The following is a 22,694-nucleotide window of genomic DNA, read 5'->3' on the forward strand; positions in this document are numbered from 1 at the left end:
GGCATGGGGAGAAAGGGAAGAGGTCTTTTGGGGAGGTCACCCTATGCAGCAGCACTTTCCTCTCTCTGCACACCCCCGATAAGTTATAACCCTGGAAGAAGTCTCCCACTGACCTTACCGGAGTTATTGGGACCTGCTCTGATTTTATAAAACATTTGCAAAACATCTCCCATCGAGTCCTCTCCTTCCTCCTGCTTTGCCGTGTGATTGATAAACATCAGGTGAGGCAGTAGGAAGCTCCCGAGTCTCCATCAGACAGAAACACTTCTCAATCAGACCCTGGCCAAAGGTCTCTCTGAACAAATCAGGAGCTCTAATGATAAACATGATTTGTACTCTTGGTTCGAAATTAAACAAGCCACGCCAGCCATAATTTGGAGGTGCTGTTTAGAGTAATCAGCAACGACTACAATCTTCCCAGCTACTTCAAAATGTAGCTCTGCAGGCAGAGAGGTGGCCGCAGTGTCTCCTGCAGCTGATCGCCCGGGGGATGTGGAGCTTCACCCTTTTGAGATGCCTTCATGAGGTGTGAGCCTAGCAAACAACGAAGGATGGGGCTGCAATTGCTAAAGGTATTAGGAAATGGGGAGCCAAGGACAGCTGAGCAAAACCTGTTGAGAACAGCAAGCTGGGCCCAAGAGAGCTTACAGAAGGCTCCCAGCCATGAATAAAGAGATTTCTCCATTTATCCTCTCTGCAGGGTGAGGACTGCAGAAGACCAAAGCTGGATCTCCACCACTTTGTGAAAGGGATGAACAAAACAGGGCCTGAAGCACGTCCTGAAGTCCTCAGCTGGGAGGAAACATCTCTGCTCATCTCAGCCTCTCCGGCTGAGCCCCACCAGCCCACGCTGACGCAGGCTGCCCCATGCAGCACATCCCAACCCTGCCTGCCTTCCCGATGGGGTTCTGCAGCTGGTCGCAGAGGGAGAGGCAGGAGGAGGTAGAGGAGCAACAGCAAAGAATGCAGATGAAAAAAAACAAACCTAAGAAAGCTCCCATTTGTTTAATATCCTTCCTGGGGCAGCATCCCAAAATAAGCCACTTGCCAGAGCTCCACCCTGCTGAGGACACTGGCACTGCCATCCATCCCCTGTCCAGAAGGAGCTGGGCTCGTCACGCCAGCACGCATTACAGACGGATTTATGGCCGTGCAGGGTTTTTACCATCATTTATGTGGGCTGTGCAAATGGCTAGTTAGCATCATCGCCGCATTATTGTTAAAGGTCACGGCACAACATAATTACCCGTTTTACCAAGGGTGAGGCAGATGCACACGCAGGAAATGTGGTCACAGCTGAGCAGCCTGGCCTCGTTTGGGATGGGACCAGGGACAGCCCTATGGGGTGGCCTGGTCCAGGAGGCATCAGGGACACCTCAGGACAGGTAAGGAGTGATGGAGGCAGGCAAGGGAGAGGTGCCAGGTGCCATCGAAGAGGAAGGAGGACTCTAGGGTGAAGCTAAGAGGTGCCCATGAGTGGGAAAAGCTGACCAGGGTGAAGGGTGGATGGGGATGGATGAGATGAGGATAAAGATATTGTTATAGGGACTGAAGTGAGGAGCTGCTGCTCTGCCACCCCAATCAGTCCTTTAATGGGTCCTGCTAGGCTGGTGAGTGTACCCAGGAGCTGTTCAACACCTTGCCCAGCCAGGCAATGGGATGAGTTGTGTTAAATGGGAGAAGCCAGGGAAATCAGTGGGTGAGAAGGAGAGGGATGACCCAGCACCCACAAGCTTTGTACCTGGGGTGAGCCAACACTTCCCCTGAGTAAGGAAGAGCCCCTGCAAACCACGCTCTCAGCTGGAAAGGTTTCATACCGAGGAGAAGGAAGTCTCTCCCCAGGAGGGACTGAGTTTCACAGAATCACACAGAATCACAGAATTGGTGGGTTCAAAAACCACATGGCATACCAGGTGGCCCAGAAGGACCCTCGGGGTGTCTGGCACCCCAGGAGCTCCTGCCTCCCTCTGTGCAAAGGATCTGGCCAAGAATAAACACATCCTTCCTGAGCACCACGCAGCCTCTTCGCTCTGCAGGACCATCTCCATCACCTCTGCGCTAGGAAGGAATCACAAAAAACACCCCCAGGCAGATTCACACCCCCAGGCATGCAAAGATTTGATACCAAGATTGAAATTTGGCTTGAGCACCTTCTCCTAAAAGCTTAAAGATTCCTCAGCCACCCTGTGAAGACAGGACTGAGACAGGGACACACCAGAATGAGCATGATACTGGAAACAGCACTCTCAGAGCAATGAGCCAGTGGGTTCGAAAGAGTTTTCCCTTGAAAGCTGCTGGATGCAGAGAATGTGGAAAGTAGAAAGAGAGAGAAAGGGGAGAAACAGCTGTAGAAATTAAGAGAAATGAGGTCTGGACGATCATGTCAGCTTACTTGCCATTGGCACACGGAGTGGCAGCAGGGTGGCAGGGGCTCCCCAGGCTGCTCGCAGCACATTGCCAGCAGAACAAGAGGGCTATGGGACAAGCAGTGTCCTTGGTGCTACCAAAACCCCAAACGTGCTGCTCCAAGGGGCGTGAAAATTTAGCGAGACACAGCACAGCCCGTGATAGCACTTTTTCAGAGGGTAGGTGCTCCTGTGGCTGATCTGAGACTCCTGAGCACTGGGGCACAGTGGACGCATGCAGTTCAGATGTATATTCTTGCTGCTCCTGTTGCTACCTCTCTCCTTCGGTGGCTGACAGAGCACCGCTGTCAGATTTTTGCCTGGCACTGTTTTTCATTGTCTGTGTTTTCTATTTCTTCCTTATTATAAAAACAACAAAACAAAAACCCCATCAAGTATAACAAAGAATTGTTTTTGTCAGGACCGAGGCAGGAATCTGGCTGGCAGGGCCCCTGCGGTGCAGCCTGCCAGGGGACACGGAGGGAGGGCAGAGGAACAAGGAATTATTAATGCCACAGAAGAACTGCTTGGGAGGAGAAAGACTCCTTGTTTGTTCAAAACAAATTGGCAGAGAAAACCCTGGATGGAAAGGAAAGGCAGGCATTTTCTACGTGTTTAGCTCACCAAACCCTATCCACGAAAGATCTACCGGCCACTCATTGTGCTGGATGCACAGCCAAGAAGTTGCTGCTCTGCAGAGACATCGGGTCGATGCACGGAGCGGGTCTGACACGTGCCACGAGGTGCAGAGCTTCGGGCTGATCCTCCCCGGCACACGGAGCTGACAGGGTGCTAGCTGCATCCTGTGTGTCCCGTGAAGGAAATGGGGACAGGGACAAAGGGGTCCTGCAGGAACAGCAGCGCTCAGGAAGAGCCCTGCATTGTTGTTTAGTAATGAAACTCTAGAGAACAGCATAGCTTGGGGCTAAGCCTTTGGCAGCAGCAGGAAGGGGGCTCTGGTTATTCACAGGGGGCTCTGGTTATTTGGGAAGAAAAGCCTTGTACAACTTTTGGATGTAATGTCTTCCTTTTGATGGGAATCCCGAACAAAGCTGAGGGGCTGGATATTTCCCTTAGAGCGGGGGACAAGTTGGTCTTCAGGCAAGAAACCCTGAAGGGAAGAACGATGTTGCTTGAACGTGGCTCCAGAGCTACATATCCTGGCTGGCTCACTGAAGTTTCCTTCCGAGGCAGCAGAAAACTCCTTGGTGCAAAGCCTTAACTCAGCTTTGAGTTATCAGAGGTCCAAGGGGAAGGGAGAGACTGTTCCCAGCCTGCCTCTGCCCACGTACGTCTAGGAGAGGAGTAACCACAAGGTGCTGATGGGGAAGGGGCACGGCTGGCGTGGTTTGGGCACGTCCGAGCACACAGCCAGGCTTGAGCTGTCGTGTGGTGGCTCTGCTCAACATTTTTCTCTCCTGGCCAAAATAAATGTGCGCGTCTGATTGATGCTGGGAGCCTCTGACGACGGCCTCCAGCCAGGTTAGATGTGTGGATGGCTGAATTCAATCGATCTCACTTTCGTGGGACCTGATGCTTGATTCTCTCCGTGTCAGGCTGAGTTAGTTTGATCTGATAATTTAGAATACCAACAGTGCTTAATGGGGACCAGAAATAATATCTGACATGCTGCCCTTCTGCTGGGCTCTTAATGAGCAATTTGAGGTGTTAATAGCTTAGAGACTGTCTTCATTTCCAGCCCTGCCACGGAGCATCACATGGTGTCTGCCGAGGGACCCGGGGAGAGTACATTACTGCTTAATTAGCATGCAGAGCAGAAAAGGGAGCTGTCCTAATGTCCACGTCGCTAACGAGCCAGCAAAGGGGCTATGCCAAAGACCACTGGGCAAAGTCTGCTGTCCTGCCAGATACTGAGGACCCCCGGCTGCTACCCAGCCAGCAGGGCTGGGCGCCTTAGAAGCCTCTGGAAGAATGAGCACCTGCAGGTTTGGGTCCAGCAAAGCCAATTTAGGCGGAGGCGCAGTGATTAAAAACCGAAAACTGATTCAGCATTCACATTTCCAAAAACTCAAAGAGGTTCCAAAAAAAATAACAGTAAAGATAAACAGGCAACCGGCCAACAAGTGGCCCCAGAGGAAATTAATTCCACACAGGCTTTGCAGTAATGTGCTTATTTCTCTGTTATTATAAAATATAAGCATTGTTCTGTCATCAAAATTAGATTCTCCCTTTAGCTGGTAATTAAACCATAATCTAATTTACCAGGAGATGACAGAGGCCTCCAAGCAGAGACTTCAGCCCCGCTCCCCTCCTGCGTGCCCACCTCTCTTTGCAGACTTTTCCCTGCACGACTGGAAACCTGCAGGGTCTGCTCCTGGAGTGCATCAAGAAGGGCCCCCCGTAGGTGCTCTGTGGCCTGCTAAGACCCAGCTGTGATGGGGTACCCCAGTGCCAGGTCTTCTTCCCCAAGCCCTCCGCATATCCCTCGCTGATTTCCAGCCCCCAGCAGGTCTTCTCCTTTGAGCCAGACCCCAGTTCCCCAAACACGACTGCTCACTGATGGTGTGTATTATTTGGAATAGCAGCACTTCAACACACAGTGGTTAACCTTGCTAGGTTTCCTAGGGCATTATGGAAAAACCATTTGCTACTGTAATTAAAACCGTCCACTTTTGTACTACGTAGAGAGGCCACAGTGGGAAGAACGGCTAAAAACGTGCTCCAGTGTGACTGCAAGATCGCTGCTGGGCTTGGCAGCTGCAGCCCAGCACTGGATAGCCCTGCTCCCCGGGGGTGATCAGGAGAGAGCTCCCACCAACCTCTGCAGCTGCACCTAAAGCCCCAGCAGAACCTGTTGTTTTGCTGTAAAACAGCCCCAAAGAGCTGTTTTGTGAATGGAATTTAATAGATCAAAACACACTTTACCGAGATGGTGCTTGCCTCGGAGGAGGGCTGGAGGAACCTTTCTTTCCCCAGCAGAACCAGTACGGGGGCTGTAGCAAAGCAGCAGCAAGAGGCTGGGGCAGCAGCACATTGCTCTGGTGGCTGTGCCTATGTGGGCTTGTAGGGCAAGACAACAACAAATAGGGTTGGCAGGGAGGGAAGAAAGGCCACGGTATACATCCACGATGTATATCCAAGTGCCTGAGCCAATGTGTGACTTTGTAGCTTCAGAGATAAGAAAGTGAAATTCTATGGGCTATGCTTGAAGTGTTTTATGGCTGGAGAACTTTCTGTCCTTCCCAGCTTGAAACTGGCAGAGGTCACCTCTTGCCTGAGCATCCACCCTGACCACAGCTGGCAGGTGTTATTTCCAGATGGGAGAATTGAAAGCAATTTGTCAGCTCCCAGGCAAACAGCCTTGGGCTTTGCAGAGCACAGACAGGCCCCCAGGAAGGAGAAGAGCTTCGAGGAGAGGGCAAAGTGGCACTTACCTCATCTGGCTCGTGTGGCTGCCCGTCAGGAAGGCCCAGCGGTACCGCACCAGAAGCGGGCTGCAGTTGGACATCTCGATGTAACGCACGTCTTCGGTGTCATTCAAGATGCAGCCGAAGTCCAGGGCCATGGTCTGGATGTGGAGGTTTGGGAAGTAGACCTCTCCCCGAACAGTAACCTGATCCTCCTGGGGGTGCTCAAGAAACTGTATTTTCAGATCTTTCTCTGCTATGCGGATATTCAGGTCCTCTTTGTACGCAGGGTCAAATCTGATGGAGAGGTGAAGTTCCTCCCCTACCCCCAGCTTCATCGGCTGCAAGGAGATGAAGAGATACTAATCAACAGTGTGATGAAGTTCATAAAGTTCCAAGGTCTGATGGCATGAAGCAGGCACCGGCACGATGCCCTACGTGTGATGCCAGCGTGAGCTCCCTCTTTATCTTCACAGCATGTGTCTGACCACACACACCACAAACACTCATCTGAGACCATCTCAGGCTTACGTTTCTGCTCTCTGTGTCAATATGAGGGTAATAAGCATCAGTCTACTGAATTCTGGGCCTGCAAAGGCTGTATGCTAGAAGCACAACCACACCAGCACTCTGCCAGCCCTCCAGCCCTGACTCTTGAAGAACTTTACCCTCACACTCAGCCCACGCACACTGGCACCGCAGCCTCAGGCTCGCAGCAGAAAGGGAAAACACACATTTACTTACAAGAACAAATGTTTCATGCTCTGAAAACTCATTTCCTTCAGCAGCTCATTTCACATCTACTCTAGTTCAGGCCTGACCACTGCTGGCTCTCAGGAATGAGCTTCTCTACCAGAGGACCACTGCCATCAGGCCCTCGCTCCTCACCTGAACACCCGCCGAGAGGGGCTGCTGCTCTGCATCGCAGATCAGGAAGGGATGGTCCAAGAGCAAGACGAAGCTGAGCGGCAGGGAGGAGATGTTTTTTAAATGAAGAGGCTTGTACTGCAGAGTCAGGACATCACTGGGTTGCTACAGGAGACAACAAATGGGAGAAAACTGAAGGCCACAGACCTCCTTCCCTTTCTGTTGCGTTTCACATTTTTCAACCCCCAAAATGCATACAGCTCTACTTGCTGTTCATAAGAAAAGTTTGCCACTTTTCACTTTGAGAAAACCCTTCTAGAAGGCTTTTCTCAAAGAACCTTGAATGCTTTTCATGTTTAGAAGCTATGGGATCCCCTGGGGGACTGGGAGACATCATTGCCTCACGTACAGAGAAGGGAACAGGACCCTGGGGAGGCAGATGTATCAACAAGGTCAAAACAAAAACCCAATTCAGGTTGTTCCTCTCCAGTTTTGCATCCTCCCTTGTGCCAAAAGGCAGAAGATGCATTTCCACTCACATACAGTAATTTCTTACAACCTTCTTGGCTCAATTAGCCTCTTAGAAAAGAGTGAGGTTCATCAGAGGAGAACAGCAAGCGGGATTTAACTTGGACTGGAGAGACTGCAGCACCCTAAGGTTAAGTTTAAACATCTGCTTGCACATACAGGTGGTGAGAAGCCTCGTCAGTTGGGTTGCAGCATGCCTTCTGTTAGTGACAAGCTGCCTGTAGCTTTAAAGCAGAGCTCCAGCCTAAGCCATTTCTTCCTGTTAATGCATTTCCCTGGGCTTCCTGCATGGTTTAGACAAACTAGGCAGTGTTTGGGAAACAAGTTCTACATGCATTGATACCAAACATCTGCAGTGTCATAGCACGCGATAAATGGGAGCGCACGGCAACAAGCACAGCACAGGCAGGCGGCAGGGAGGACCAGAAAGCTTCCCGTTAAATCCGAGCTGCTCCACTCTGGGAGCCAGGCAGAACTGAAAACACAGAAGCTAAATAATGAAGTGTTTTCTTTTTCAGACACCTTGGGGGAGAGGGAAAGATGATGCAGAAGGCAGGATCCAGAGACTAAAGGGCAGCTGCTCTGCCCTCATCACTGCAGCTGAAGGACGTCTGCAGGTCCTTTGAACAAGGTGAGGATGGGGAAATGCAAAGAGCTAGCATCCCTACCAACAGCTGAGAAGGCAGAAGGGAGATGAGACCGTGAGTTTTTCCTCATCAGCCTGAGCTGTTGACAGGAGTCTCGGTTTTCTCAACTTCCCCACAGGATCAATGCTCAGGGTGCCTTGGAGGACCTTCAGAACCCTCCCTTGACACTGAATACAGACACTGGTATCCCTCTAGAAGCGGCCATGAGAGAGCCTCTGTGGAGAAGCCACAATCCCAGTTGTACATGGGTGAGGAAATGAAGGTCCTGTTTCTAAAACCACCCTCCACAACTCTACAAAGAGCCCCACGAGGGGCGAGGAGGGGCAGAGCATCACACCGCTGCAGGGCTCTGCCCTCCACAACCCGCACACCACCTGTGCTGCTGTCATAGTCCCAACGACTCACTTTGTGCCCTAGAGAGCCTGTCCTGACCCTAGGGGAACTGAAGTAACGATCTTGGTGTTAACAGCAAAAGCTTGGTCCTATTCTAATCAATAGTAAGAGGCCTGTGGGCTTGGAGGTGTTTACCTTCTTCTGGGTGTGTGCGTGCTTGGACTTAACAAGTGACATTCAGCCATCAGCTGCACCGCTAAACACCAGGACGCAATCCAGAGACTTACCTTCTCCACCCGGAAAGTGATTTCTCTGGAGGAGAACTGCAGTACGGGAGCCACGAACTCGCATGTGACGTCCACCTGCATTATCTGTGCCTTCCCTGCCTTGCTGCCTATGATGGCGTGGCACAGCAGCCGCTCCGTCACCACCTGCACACGAGAGTCACGCATCACCGGTGGGCACGAGAAGGGCACTGCATTTGTCAGCCACCTGGCCATGGGCATGAAGGATTTGATAGCCTGGGGACACACCTTGCCATGGGACCTTGGCCATGTTACTGCCATACAGACGCAGTTGGTCTCCTCAATAGCTCCCCCTGCTCTTTATGCTGTGTCCTCTTTATTCAGCACACAAGCTTCCATAATGCCACACCCCCAACATCCACAAAATGCACTTGAAGTCCATGTGCTGTCTGCAGTCATGGTAATTAACACCCCAAACGATCATCGCTTTGATGTGCCTCATTGCTAAGCATAACCCTTACAACAAGCTGTAGGGTGACATTACAAAAATAACTGTATTAAGGGAAACAGAGGATAAGAGGACCCAATGCCACCAAACATTCCCTCCGAAGCTTAGTGGAAAGGATGCACAGGAAAAACCCCAGTGGCTGTCCTGCCTTCAGGTGAAGAAGGGATCACGTTCCTAGGAATGCACTCTGTCTCCCAAGTCTGATTTTAAAAGAAATAACCCCAGGAATGAGATGTCTCATGCCTTGGGTGGAAGCCCTCTGCCCAAATGAAATGCTCTTAAATTCTGGTTTCTATTGGTATCAACTTTCTCAAATCTCCCCTCTGCCCAACTTTTCAACCTCCTGGCCCAACTTCTGTTGGAGCCAGCAGCCTCCAGAGGAGCTGCCTAACACAAGTTGCTCGGCTTCTGGCCCACCTGAAGAGCACCAAGCTCTCCAGGCACAAGGAAGGAGACAGCCCCCTCCCAGGGGCTTGGTGTCAGCCCCAGGTAGTCCCAGCTGAGCTCACAGATCCCCTTCCAGCTTTCCAAACAGGACATCCTCTCCACTGCCCCGGTCTTTTTATTTCCTTTCTGTTACCTTTTCCATCTCCCCAGCAAAACTCTTGGAGCTCCAAACTGCATGGGGACATACCAGGAGAGTCCCATCAGTCAGCGGAGTGAATTACCCAGTCTTCCTCCCCCTGCCACAGAGGCAACTCTCTGGAAACACTTTTCAGAGCTGGTATTGGGCAGGACATGCAGTGATCCCATTGAAACATCCCCCTCCAAGCTGTGACCCAAGGGTGCACAGCCTCACTGCAAGACCTGGCTGCCCTGGGGGCACTGGGTCCAGCTGGTATGGAAATATTGACACAAGCCCAAGCTGTCAATTCTAACGATCTCTGGGAACAGTTTCCCATGTGGAGAAAGTCCCTGTGTGATCATTACAGGTGATGCACTGTATTCATTTTTCTCCTCCAGGACTCGGTGCTAGGTAAGCCCTCTGCCTGTATATATGTAGAAAGGAAAAATGATGCTGCTCCCAGACACGCCCTCCCTCCACAGGTGTTTTGGATGCTTTTCCCAGACATATTACTTTTTTTTTTTTTTTTCTTTAATTTACTTTCTGCCTGCATTCCTAGTTTCTGAGAGCCTAACTCCTTTCTCTACCCTTCCTTTCTGTCCCAGTACGTGACACTTTATAACCTGTCATCTGCCCACCGAAGCAGCACTTTCTTCAGCCCATATTTTGGTATCAGCAAGATGGGTTTATGGTAGCTATAGAAACAAGAAAAGCCTTAGCAACTGATGGTGGCCAGCAAGGAAATCAACTGGTGCTGCCATGGTAACTTGTGAAGTTAAAACAGTTCTTAAAAGCAATTGCTCATTTTCTCAGGCAAGTATCTGAAGACAACCCTGTGGGTGCGACCTGGTGGAAAGGGCTCGACCTCACCTTTGGAGTGCTGGAGGAGCCTTCCAGCATCATCTCCATGGTCCTGCCTGGCATCAGCTCCATCCTCAGCGGTCGAAGCTTGAACACGGGAGATGCGGGCTGGGACCTCTGGGAGGAGTTTTTGCCCTTGGTGTTACCGACAGCAGGGAGACGATCATGCTGGCGAAACGGGGCAAAGCCTTCTGTTGTCCAGTAGAGCTGATGGGTTCGCCTTCCCTTGTTCGTTATCTTGAAGTGGTAACAGCAAGGACTCAAGCTGAAAGAGAAGAAAGGGTGGGAAGTGTAAAAAACAAACAAACAACAAAAAAAAAACAACTGAGATTTCCCAGTGGTCACCCAGCACCGGTACCCCAGTGCCATTCCATTAACTGCACCTTCAGCAGTAAAGCCACCTCTGAGAAGGCCGACCTTGCTCAAAGCTACAGCAGAAGCCAAATCTTGCTTGCCCCCAAGTTTATCAGCATCCAGCAGCTGGTCTGTTTGCAAGGAACAGCTTCGCAAGGAACATCTTGGCCACTGGGGAGATGCTGGGGGCAAGCTGGCTGGCTGCCCTGTGGTCAGAGCATCACCAGCCTTTTGTGCTTGACGCTTGGAATAATTTCCCCAGGTGCTTCTTCCATGCTTAGGGAGCAGCCAACCCTCGCTGCCCACAGCGCATCACCATCCTGTGCCTGAACAGCATGGCTGGTGCTGTGCTTCAGGAAGATAAACGCACGGTGGGGACACTGGATTGATGGAAGTTTCCCCAGTATGAACACAGCAGCAAGACCAGCTCTGGCTGCTGAGGTAGCTGAGCGACACCAGGGGATGACTAAGTGGAGCTAGATATAAGACAAAATGAATGTTCAATGGAAATTGATTCCTTCACGTGAGAAAACACTAACTGCAGGCTAGGTTGGAGTAATTATTCTACCCTCCATAAATCTCAGCCTGGCCAGGAAATGAACGGTTCCTGGAACGCTAACCATCTTTGAGAGGTACAGAACGTGCAGCTTACAAAACACGCATCCGCACTAAGCAGCTAAACACAAACGCAGAAGTGACGGTGTAGCACAAACTCGCCTTTGGTACAGACTGCTAGGAAGTGTTTGGTGCACAAGAACTCTGCATGAGACATTTTACCTGGTGGACAGCAAGAGAGGAGAACTTGCAGCTGTCTGAGGTGGCTCTGGGGAATCCCAGCTCAGCCAGATGCTGGGCCCCACAGCCCAAGAGGTGCCCACCACAAGGTAGCTGAGGAGCACTTGGGGAAGACCTGCCTTCCTCCCCTGCTGGCAGACACTGATTCCTTCCTTCGAGCTAAGCTCTCCCCATTAGCTCTTGATTTATCCTGCCCAGCCACAGCAGACGTTTGCTCCTTTTGCTTCCAAAGCCAGTCAAGGAAAGGGTCCCCCATGCCCAGGGGACATGCCTCTCCCCAGCCTCCAGCCTGTGCCTCAGGCTGCTGCCACTTTGATGGAGGAGACAGCAAAGAAAAAAAAAAAAAAAAAAGAAAAAAAGGCAACAACAACAAAAACAAACAAACAAAAACACGAGGCAGGAGAAACGAGGAAAGAGTACGTCTAATAACAAGAAGCCCGGAGGGGAAGCAGGAGAAGACAAGGGAGTTGGGGGATGATTGAGGGCAACGACAAATTCTGTTGCTCCTCCAGCGCTCCTGGGCAGAGGGGAAATAAAACAGCGTCATTAATTTCGTCAAGGAGCTGCTAACAAGCTACCGCCAGGTTTTCCGCTGCTGTGAAACGATGCTCCACAGCGAGCGGAAAAGCAAGCAACGCTATTGCAAAGGGAAACATGTTTATACTGGTAACGGGGCATTTTTCAGCCAGAGGCTTCTGGGACCTGCTGGTTTGCTCCACATCTTAAGCGAGGAAATAAACGCGTTATAACTCAGGGCAATTCACTGACAATACAGCAACTGGTTTCACGGCAGTGGCTTTTGATAGTGAGTGCTTAATGCCCTTCGAATGGCCATAAAGCGTTTCCACAGGGATTTCTGCACCTCCTATGGCAACAAAATGGTGGCTGGGCCCCGAGCAGGGTGGGAGGCTTGGCCTGAAGGCCCAGCCCTGCCCAGCCCTTACCTGAAGTGTGGTCCCAGGGTGAGCGCTGGTGCGAAGGGTTTGTCGGTGACGATGGTGGTGCCAGTGCCCACCGCCTGGACGGGGATCACGTAGGTGTTGCTGTTCTCTATGCAGAGCTTCACCTTGTCCTTGAATTTCTCGGTGTCGTCCAGGTTGGCGATGACGGCCACGGACACCTCAGTCCCAGCGGGGATCTCGCCTCGACTGGGTTCAATCCTCCAGCGCGAGCCCTTGCCCACCTGTGAGAGAAACAAGTGCCAAATTATGGTAAAAGCTGTGGAGCCTTGTAGAGTGCAGGCAGAGGGAGGACTAAAAGATACGAGGGTAAAAAGCACGGAGGTTTAATTTCACTAAATCTAACCTATGGGGTCTGGAAACAGCAAGTATGCAGGAGCTTATTCTACCTGTCTGGTAGCAAACTCTCTTCACTGACCCAATTTTGCCCAACCCAAGGGATTTTCATTTTCCTCCAGTCTCTCTTTTGGAGAGCACACCCAGGAAGCTACTTTATTTCTCCCGGCTTCATGGCTCCAGTGGCTGAGTTTCCACAGAGACACGAGGACAGGGGAAGCCAGAACTGCCCAAATCCCCTGCCAGCTGGGAGCCCGAAGAAGAACTCCATAAAACCTGCTGACCAAGGCCCCGACACCAAAGCCTTCTTCCCTAAAAGCTGGGAAATGTGTCTCAACAGCACCCGAAGGACTGAAGCACCCAGATCCCACTGACTGTCAGCTGCAACAAGATACCCTGGTGACAAAAACTCAGCTGTAACTGTTTGTAGTAGGTCAATAAAGAAATAAGTGGAAAGAAAATTGCAAACATGTGCCTTGTGAGCATAGCCACAGCTTTCCAAGCATTGACCTCTGGCTTCTCATGGACCTTCCTCTGTGGATGGGGCAGTAGGGGTGCTGGACCCCAGCCCATCTAAAACCACATTCACAGGGAAGAAGCTAGCAGCAGACAAGAGAAACACATACAGTGCTCCCTGGCCAGCACCAAATGTTCTGGGATGTGTACGTGCTGCTTCAAAACAGACGTTGTGGTGTTAGTGGTACACATCCCGTGGTTTGGTGCCGTGTTTGGGATGACTGGCACTAACTGCTCACCCAAAAGGCTGCAGTATTATGTAAGAGAAGAGGTTTTTTATTATTATTGTTGTATTTTTAAATGAGAAGCAAGGATGTGCTCATACACCTGACAATCAAGCAACTCCTGATTGGAGTGAGGTCAGCCTGAGTTTCATCAGGTTGGTGGCACTGAACTCCAGCAGGAAAACAACATCAGAAAACCAAGTGGTGCTTCAAAGTCACAGAAAACATTTTAAATAGCCCCAGAAGACCTCTGCTAATGATGAGGGTAAGACTAGCTGGAGGCCAGGAAAGCAGTAACTTGCTGGGCACCCAGGGTCCCAGCAGGGTCTGCGGGTGCCCCAGCTACGCTGCACCTTGCGTGGAGAGCAGGTCAGGTCTGCCCAGGAGGGCCCAGGGCGGAGCGTGCCAAAGGCAGTGAGTTATTCCAGGCACTGGCAAATTTAATAAACTCAGCTCCATTTAATTTGTTATCTGGAGCTGCAAGAGAAAGCCTTAAAAAAAAAAAAAAAAAAAAAAAGAGAGAGAGAGAGAGAGAGAGAGAATGGCATGGGGGAAGGTCGTCAGCACAGTCACTGAGGCCCTGCTTCTCCATGGAGAGCAGGGCAAGCAGTTACCCAACACTATTTATTTGTACTCCTGCTCTTTCCCTTTCATTATTATCCACAATTTATTCTCTGAGGTCTGGGACCTGCTGATCCATTGAGGAATAACTTATATACCCCCTGAGGTTTCCTTGGCCTTGGATGCAGAGAAGCAGTGCTGGAAAACCACTCTCCTGCAGGGAGGTTAGCTAGCTTGGAAGATGACAAACATACATGTAGTAAAACCTGTCCACAGAGCTCAGCCTGCTTTCCCAGAGACACTATGGTCACCAGGAAACCCCACCAAAAACTCAGCCCTGAATTCATTTCCATCTCAGAGGCTCCTTATCCCAGCCAGTGATAACACACAGCCCAGGCTGGTGGCAAGAGAAAACAGACCTCAGGTGGGTTGGATCCCACCAACCCTCTCCTCTTGTCCTTGCGTGGTTGGTCACCAGCCTTGGAGGGATCCACCATGCTGCAATAAGCCAGAGAACACATTCGTAGCACGCCAGTGGGTGTTAGCTTTTCCTTGACATTAACGTATAGCTTTTCCTCTGATTCATGCTGACATAGGGTAGCTCGCTTGAAAAGGAGACCTGATCGCTCTGCTCCAGAGGTGAATCTGCAAGTCTGCTATCTGACAAAGCTAATTCATCAAAGCTTGGCAACCAGCCGGGCAGTAAATTGGGCCCAAGAAACTATCACTGAGGAATAATGATAGGCCGGCTGGAGGGAGCCAGACTCGGAATTTCCCAGGGTGACCCAGCACAGACCCACCGTGCCCTGGCAGCCCAGCAGCTGACTCCGCAGGAGGATTCGTGGTGTCCCCATTCCCTCGGTTACGCTTGGCGTGGGTCCGAGAGGCAGCACAGAGCATTGCTGGCCAGGAGCCTGCCAGGCCCAAAAGGCTCGGCCGGGCCAGCCTCAGACAGGTTTTTGGGGCAGCCTCTGCACATGCTGGTCGGGGCTGTCCCCAAGACCAGAAATCTCTTGGAGCTTGGGGCAAGCAGTGCCACATAGTCCAACTATAAAAAAAAAAAGCCACTCTGGAGACTAAGACCTGACTTCTGATAGCATTCCTGGTTCCTGCTTACCCCTGAATGCTCTGGAAAATGATGCAATTGCTGTAAGGCACTGAATAGACAAAGGCAGTGGCTATTTTTGTCCCTGTAGGAGCTTGCATTATCAGCCAGCAGAGTCCATGAGTGCTAGGCAAGGGCTGGGATCAATCGTTTAATCAAGAAGTTGAACGCTGGGATCATTGCCTTCTCACAGGACAGATTTCCATCGCGAGTAAGAGCTGCCAAAATTGGTTGGAGAGTGTTCCCAGACTGCCAGGCTGACCCACTACCCCTTGCAGAGGCTGTGTGTGAAGGGGAAACACCCATCCCACATCAGAGCTTTGCCCCAGGTAGTTTAGCAGTCCCAGAGGGCACCTTGGGACCTTTTCCCAAAGGCAGAATTGAGAACCTGTGTCTGGGAGATTAAAGTTCCTGCTAAAGAACAACGAGTGCCACAAAGATGGGCAGCTCCAGGACAGTCCCACAGGAGCATCCCATTCACCAACCCTTTTTTTAGGGCCAGCTAACTGAGCAGGGACACGGCTGGTATTTTATCTGGGATCTCAGCCAGGCAGGGGAACCGTCAAGAAAACATTAATTTTGTCTTCTGGCTACAGGCATATAAAAAGGAACACTGAACCAGCATCTCTGGAAACTCAGGGGTGACTAGGTAATAGGTAAGGCAGCCAGGAATGATGCTGCACAACAACTACTGCTGGCCTAAAAGGATCTTCTCAAGTACACCAAGGGAAAAAGAAGGTGGAAGAAACCACCATGATCAGAGACCACTTCCAGTGCCACAGCAGCACACTGCTCGCTGGAAGGAGAGGACTGGGACGAAGTGATGGGAGAAGAATTCCCAGAAGGGATGAGAAGCACGGGCTGTGTCCCCGTTAGGTCGCCCGGGTCCTGGTCCCTTGTGTCTGCCTTGGCCGTGCTTGGCTAGGCCCAGGGAGGTGAGCTGGGCTTGCAGCAGAGCCCACACTCTGGCCACCAAAAGGCAGAGCCTCTAATGCCGGGGGGAAAATAATAATAATAATTCCAAATTGATGCGTGGAACTTGCTGCCACTGACAATGGAGCCTAATTTGTCGTGCTCGGTCCAGCTCATCGCAGACTGCTGAGCGAGCTAACGAAGCTCGTTGCCATCTGTGTCCCCTGCCCGTAGCTCTCCCCAGCAGCGCTCCGAGCACTGGGGTTCGCCAGCCAGGATGCAGACACAGCTCGGCTGGTTGCTGCCAAGCAGAACATTTAATAACCAAGCCCTTTTTGCCTTCCTTTGGGAAAAGCACGCGGCTGAGTCACTCTTGCTTCTAGGAGCACAATTGCCCTGAAGACTTCTTCTACTCTTTAATTTGGTTGCCCAACGAGTGCAGCAGAATACTGCGAGTTCAGTTTCCCTAGATGAGCAGAATAACAATTTATTTGTTTACTGAAATACAGCAATTTTGAAAGGGCACGAATTCATGTCAGACACTGATGCAATAAGAACTCCTCCCTGGGACCAGGTTTTAGGCATCTTTCCTAAAGTCTCCTCCAAATCTCTGCTCTTCTTTCTAGAAGCTGCATGCCCAGAACCTAATCCTGTGCAACCCATGCCTGGGAAGGATGCAGAAGGCTTTGGTGCCACCGATGGCTGGCATAAGGCTGGAATTTCCTGGTCATAACCCACATCCATGACTGATGCTGTGCTCCCAGCATGGTTTTCTGCAAGGAACTGGTCCCTCCTGCTTCAGCAAGACCGAATCCCAAGCTGGATAGGAGTTGGTAGTGCTATACTAGCAAAACACTGCCTTTAAAATCCAGACCAAAGGTTTGTGTCTCAAGGTGAGCTTTCAGAGTACGAGGCTCTGGTGGGACAGCTCTGGAAAGAGTTAAACCCACACATCTCGTCTTCAAAACCTCTGCTCATCTTGTAAGAGGCCACTCAGCAAGTGCTGCCCATGCCCTAGGAAGTTATTTAAACACCTGTTTCCAAATAGCATCGCAGCTATCTCTGCCTGCTCACATCTGAAGGGCATGGTGCTGTCTGCGTGTGCCTTGCTGTGAGCAAACACTGACGGGCCGGATAATTATGCAGATGCTTGGGGAAAAAAAACAAACAAAAAAAATCCAATTTACAGTACACTTAAAAGTACCAACTCCAGTCTGCTCTGACTGCAGCAGGAGCAGTTGGAGGGAGCTGTGGGCGATGCTGATGCTCCCCGAAGACCTCCTGCCCTGCAGCCCGCACTACAAAGTCCTTGCCAGCCAGAAGCAGCGACAGAAGCGCCGAAGCAGCAGCCGTTTATCAGCACTGTTTGTACGTCTATCTCTGCCTTGTGCTGTCTCTCCATATGGCTGTTTCTTTATTACAGGGAATCGCAGCAAAAGCTCGAGATAATAGACCAGAAATTCGTAAATGAAACAAATCCTGCACTAATGAGGAGAGAAGCAAGTGTGCGAATGGGAACTGTGCGTTCTCCCCTCACTTACACCGAGTTTGACCAGGACCTTCACACGCTTCAAAGCAGCGATTTTGCCCCAGTGAACACCAGGTAGGAGACAGAGCAGAGCACCTTTGCTGTAGCTACGGCATCAGCTGCAGCTGAGTCCTGTTGCAGCTCGTCCCCGGGAGCATGGGAGGGGACCTGCTCACCAGCACCTCCTGAAGAAGAGACGTCTCCTTCAGAGGATGCTCCTGACCTGCTCATCAGATGGCTCTGAAGCCCAGCGAGGCCCGAGCATGGATGGAATGGCGTTAACAGTGGTGGCAGGGACAGGGCCTGGGGCACCCCAAGGCACAGCAACCTCCAGCACCACAGCGCAAGGCTCTGGATTAAGGATAAGGACCCCAAACTGAGGTCCAAACCAGGAAGCAGAGCACCACCAGTAGCAGGGGAAAATCCAAGAAAGGTTTGCTCCCTCCTCCCTAATTACAAAGCACTAGGAAACCCACACTCCCCACCCTCTGGTAGCACATCTCAGACCCAGCATGGTGGTCCTAGCAGGAGAAGAAAGCAGCTGCTGATTAACAAAGACTTCACACCAAGCCCGTCTTTTCCCTTCTGATCACCCAGACGTGACGTGCAGCCACCTCCTGTGATGCCAGGAGGTGCCATCGCTGATGATGGAACAATAATCCCTCACGAAGGCAGAGCGACAGATGAAGAGCAAGGGGGAAGTGATCTAAGATGAATGCTTTTTCCTTCCACATCCCTGCCTTTCTGCAAGGAAAGCGTGCACTCCCATCGATCAATACGACTGCTTTGTGCTTGTCGATACGGCAAAAATCACACCATGCTTAAGGAAATGGGAAAAGATGACAGCAGCAGCGAGGAGAAGCAGCCACCTCTTTCTGCAGGTCACACCAGCCCCCAGCTAAGCTCAAACAGCTCCTTCTTGTCCTGTCGTTTACCAAAGCTAAAGGCAAATCCTCCCCCAGAGGGGTCTCTTCAGCAGGCCAGGCCATGTCTGCAATGTCCCAAAGCGCAGGGACAGTGCCAACATCTCTGCTCATGCAGGAACCCAGTGTCTCTGCACAGGGAGGTTGCAAAGCTCTCAGCACCCGGCAGCAGAAGTCGTGGCCTCCTGGAGCAAGCTGTCTGAAGGCTGACCCCAAAGCAGGGACAGGGCTCGTGGAGACCTCCTGGTTCTGCCAGGACACCAGCGGTGGTTTCAGGACACTCACCAGAGATGCCAGAGATGCTCAGGGCTGCCCCCAGCATCCAGCAGAGGGAAGTGGAGATGGGTGCGGGGAAGGTACCCCGTGCACCAGGGGTACACCCAGGAATCCCTTACATCACAGTCAGACTATCTGCAAGAAGACACTCCTGAAGCCTTCCCTGTTGCTGCCACTTAATTTAATCTCGTTCAGTTTGTTGAGGAGCCCATTTGTGCACTCTAACATTGCTGCTGTGAAAATTTCAATCGATAGCTCTTTCTTTCAAGTGGGGGCTGTGATCTATGAGCCTCGGCTTCAAGATTAGCCATCGGATGGGAGGCAGGGAAATGACAGCTCTGTCCTGCTGCAGTCTCCGAGCAGGAAACCAAGCAGCAGCTTTGGCATCTCGGGGAACGCAAGGCTTCTGGGGAGTGATGGATGCTCCAGTCACCCACCAGCCAGGGGACATCCAAAGCCCACTCTGCTCTCAGACGAACACACGCAGCGCACCCGGGCACCTCAGCACGTCTCCAATTTTAGCTCCCCAACCATTCAGTCCTCTCTTCTTCCCATCAGGAGCAGCAGCAAAGGGCAAAACCTCAATGGAGGCAGCAACACAGCATCAAAGCAGCTGCTGAGGGCGAGAGAGGCTCAAGTACACCTTGCACGCCTGCTCCATCAGGACGGAGCAGGTCCCCAGAGGCTCCCCTGCATCATCACCCCCATTTTCACCGCGAGAGAAGTCCACCTCTGCACCGCTTTCATTTATCAGAGCCATTTAGATTGGAAAAGACCTTCAAGATCATCAGGGCCAACCACCAGCCTGACCTACGTTATTGTTCTATTTATCAGTTAGCCACAATGTTTGCAGATTGAGGGGATTTATCACCCGGTGACATAAATAAGGGCACTGAGAGACAGAAATTCCCTGCAAGCCCCACTGGCTTGCCCAGGGAGGGAAGGCAGGCATTGCACTGGGACAGCAGCCACAGGTACAAGCAACAACATAACATCATGTTAAAAAACAAAACAAAACAAAAAAGGCAAAAAAACCACCTATCATTTATAAATAAGCACCACCCATCCAAGGGTGTTTGGCTGATTACAGTGGAAAACAAATTTTCATCGTGGATCCAGACAAAATGCCCTGGGAATTCCCCACTTTACATTCATCCACCTGGGCACAGAAACTGAAGTGAGGCAGCTGGAAAAGCCCCAAAAGGGAAATTCAGCCCCTCACGCATCCCAGGAGGCCAAGCCTGTGCTTTTTCACACAATAAACAGAATTTGTGGAAATGATCCGGACTCACGTCTGCTCATATCTATGCAAATCCTCCACTTTCCCAGGAAGTCCCCAGCTAAAACCTCACCGAGCCAAAACCTCTTTTGCTGCATGATCATGGAATATTTTCCTTTCTCTTTGAGATGATGACATGGAAATGCTGTGTATAAGACCAAGTCACAGGCTGCTACGGACCAGTTGCATTTTGCTGGAAAACAGCCTCACAAAGCACTTACCATCTCTGCCCAGAACAACGCAGGGATGACTGCCTGATTGGAGAGGTTGAGAATTCGGGTAGCATCTTGCAGAACTTGGATATTGCCAAAATCTATCTTACTCGGACGCACGTAGACTACTGGGCCTTCTCCGGTGCTCACTAAATGGATTTTCTGCTCCAGGAGGCATGTAGAAAAGACCCCAAAAAAACAGGGAAAGGTTAAAAAGATTAGACAGCGCTCTGGGTACACCTAGATTGAGGGATAATTATGGCTGATTGAAGCTTTTAGCGTTGTAACACCGATACAAAAGACCTGTGGCAAGTGTGGGGTATGGGGTGATCCCACCTGAAAGACACAAGCTCCTTCATCGGGGTGCAGAAATACAGCTTCCCTTGCTTGCTTTTTTCGTGCTTGCATCCACACCTCCTGCTCACTGCTGGCTTTCCTTCTGCTGCCCTGCACTCACTCCCACCCCTTTTATTGCTCAATTTTGCCCCAAACCACCCTTGCGGACTCCTGCTGTGGCTTGGATAGGAGCCCCACGAAAGTCAGAGCTATGCCTGTAAAAACCAGCACACATCAGAAGCAAAGCAGGCTCTTCAAAGTTAGGAATACACAAAAACACAGCTCGAAGGCAACTAACACTAAGAATAACAGTCAATTATTAATTACATCATTCGGTGTTTTTCTCCTTTACCAGTCTGTGACCCCAAAGTTTTGTTCTTGCAGAAGCAGTGCAGACCATCAGGGCAGAAATGCAGACCCCTTTTACTAAATCCCCTCCTTGCATCATTAAAACCACGAGAATTTATCCAGCCCTGCTGGCTTTCACCAGGCCCAAACACCCCAACGAGACCTGAATGCGCCCAGCTCCAACCCTGACAAGATGCTGTACGATCCACTGGAGGGCACAGAGTCGGATTTGACCACAAAACCCTTTCTCTGCGATGTACGACCTGTGCTGATGTCTGACTGCAGGACAGGGCATTGGCAGCTGTCAGAATCACTCCTCCAACTCTGCCAGAAGGAGCAGCATCCGCAAGTGCTCTTGACAGGATGCTGCTGTGTGCAAATGCGAGCCAAAATCAAACGCTGAGACTGATTCCCCAGAAATAAGGAGCTGAACTCATAGGAAACGATGGGGCTTTCACCCCCAGGAGAGCAGAGCCCTGCGCTCTGGGAGATGCTGCCCATGGGTCCTGGGAAGCAGGAGGTGCTGGGACGAGCTGTGCCCCCAGCTGACAGTGGTGCAGGAGCAGAAAAGGCAGGGCACAACCCTTTGGAGATGAGCACAACAACAGCTGGAGGGTGCCCAGGCCACCTGGAAACCTGCTTGGCTTCGTTAGTGTGTACTATCATATGTCCTCAGCAATAAAAGGCTCATAAAAAAAAAAAAAAACACCCACACTTATCTACAGATTTCTTGGAAGAGGCAAGAAAATCCCCTTTCAGCAGTGTTAGAAGCAAGGTCCCAAGTGTCAGGCAGGTGCACAATCCCTTGCAAACAAAGCACCAGGCAACAACCCTACGGAGACACTGCATGGTGTAGACAAAGGATCCACAGGAGGTTTCCCCTAAAACCTTGGCAGAAGTTAGGTTTGCCTTCTGGTGCTGGTCCCAGGGCAGGCACAAGCTCCCGTTTGGTTTTATCGGAACGCACGGCGGCAACTCCACTGAGGACAGATTTGAATGATACGATAGGAAAACACCACTGGTACAGGTAGTTAAAAAAACAAACAGCTAAAACACTGGGTTATTCTAGCAGGGAGAAACCCTCCCCTTTAAGGAACTGAGCTTTACATTTATCAGCAACTGTTTTGCCAAACTTCAGCTTTGTTGCAAAATTCACCTGCCTGGTTTGCGTTCAGCCCCACAAAGCCCTGGGCTGAGATGCTCAGTGGCGTATGAGGGATTTAGCAGCATCTCCTCCATTCATTTTAATGAAAGCCCAAATCCCTCGAACAGCTTTCAAAATGTCAACCTCCCTTTCTGTTACAGAAAGCTTAAGGTTCCCAGCAACTCTCTGACATCCTACTTCATGCTCAGAGGGATGACAAGACATTTTAGCAGAGCTACTGAAAAGTTAAAATCACTTTCAATTAAAGTTTAATTACCTAAATTTGTTCTAGATGAAGCCAGGACACTACATAGGATTTTCTTGCCTACATTTTGCTGTCATTGTTGCTGCTGCTGTGTAGGCATGACTATGGACAATATATTTTAGAAGGTGTTAGCCCAGGAAAGCTTTGCCTCATCCATTTCCCAGCTTGGTAGAAAAAGGTCTCTGCGCTGCAGATGCAAGCTGTGCAGACACTCGTGTCTCTCTGGCTGGGGCTTTTGGCAAAGCAGTACGATGGATATTTCTCAGACGTGGTTTTCTGAGATGTTTATGCCCA

The 22,694-nt window shown here is 50.9% G+C and overlaps 1 protein-coding gene across 1 annotated transcript in view; it reads right to left on the bottom strand.

The window, feature by feature from the left end:
- The window catches only part of HYDIN (HYDIN axonemal central pair apparatus protein), a 111,956-nt gene that overhangs the window by 44,193 nt on the left and 45,069 nt on the right, over positions 1-22,694 (bottom strand). The window contains exons 17-22 of the mRNA XM_032195647.1: positions 20,317-20,469; positions 12,421-12,659; positions 10,337-10,592; positions 8,436-8,579; positions 6,662-6,805; positions 5,801-6,114 (exon numbers count right to left, since the gene is read on the bottom strand). Coding sequence (XP_032051538.1) covers positions 5,801-6,114; positions 6,662-6,805; positions 8,436-8,579; positions 10,337-10,592; positions 12,421-12,659; positions 20,317-20,469 — 1,250 coding nt within the window. The remainder of the gene's footprint in view (positions 1-5,800; positions 6,115-6,661; positions 6,806-8,435; positions 8,580-10,336; positions 10,593-12,420; positions 12,660-20,316; positions 20,470-22,694) is intronic.

This window comes from Aythya fuligula, chromosome 12 (assembly GCF_009819795.1).
Source record: "Aythya fuligula isolate bAytFul2 chromosome 12, bAytFul2.pri, whole genome shotgun sequence".
Taxonomy (NCBI): Eukaryota; Metazoa; Chordata; class Aves; order Anseriformes; family Anatidae; genus Aythya; species Aythya fuligula.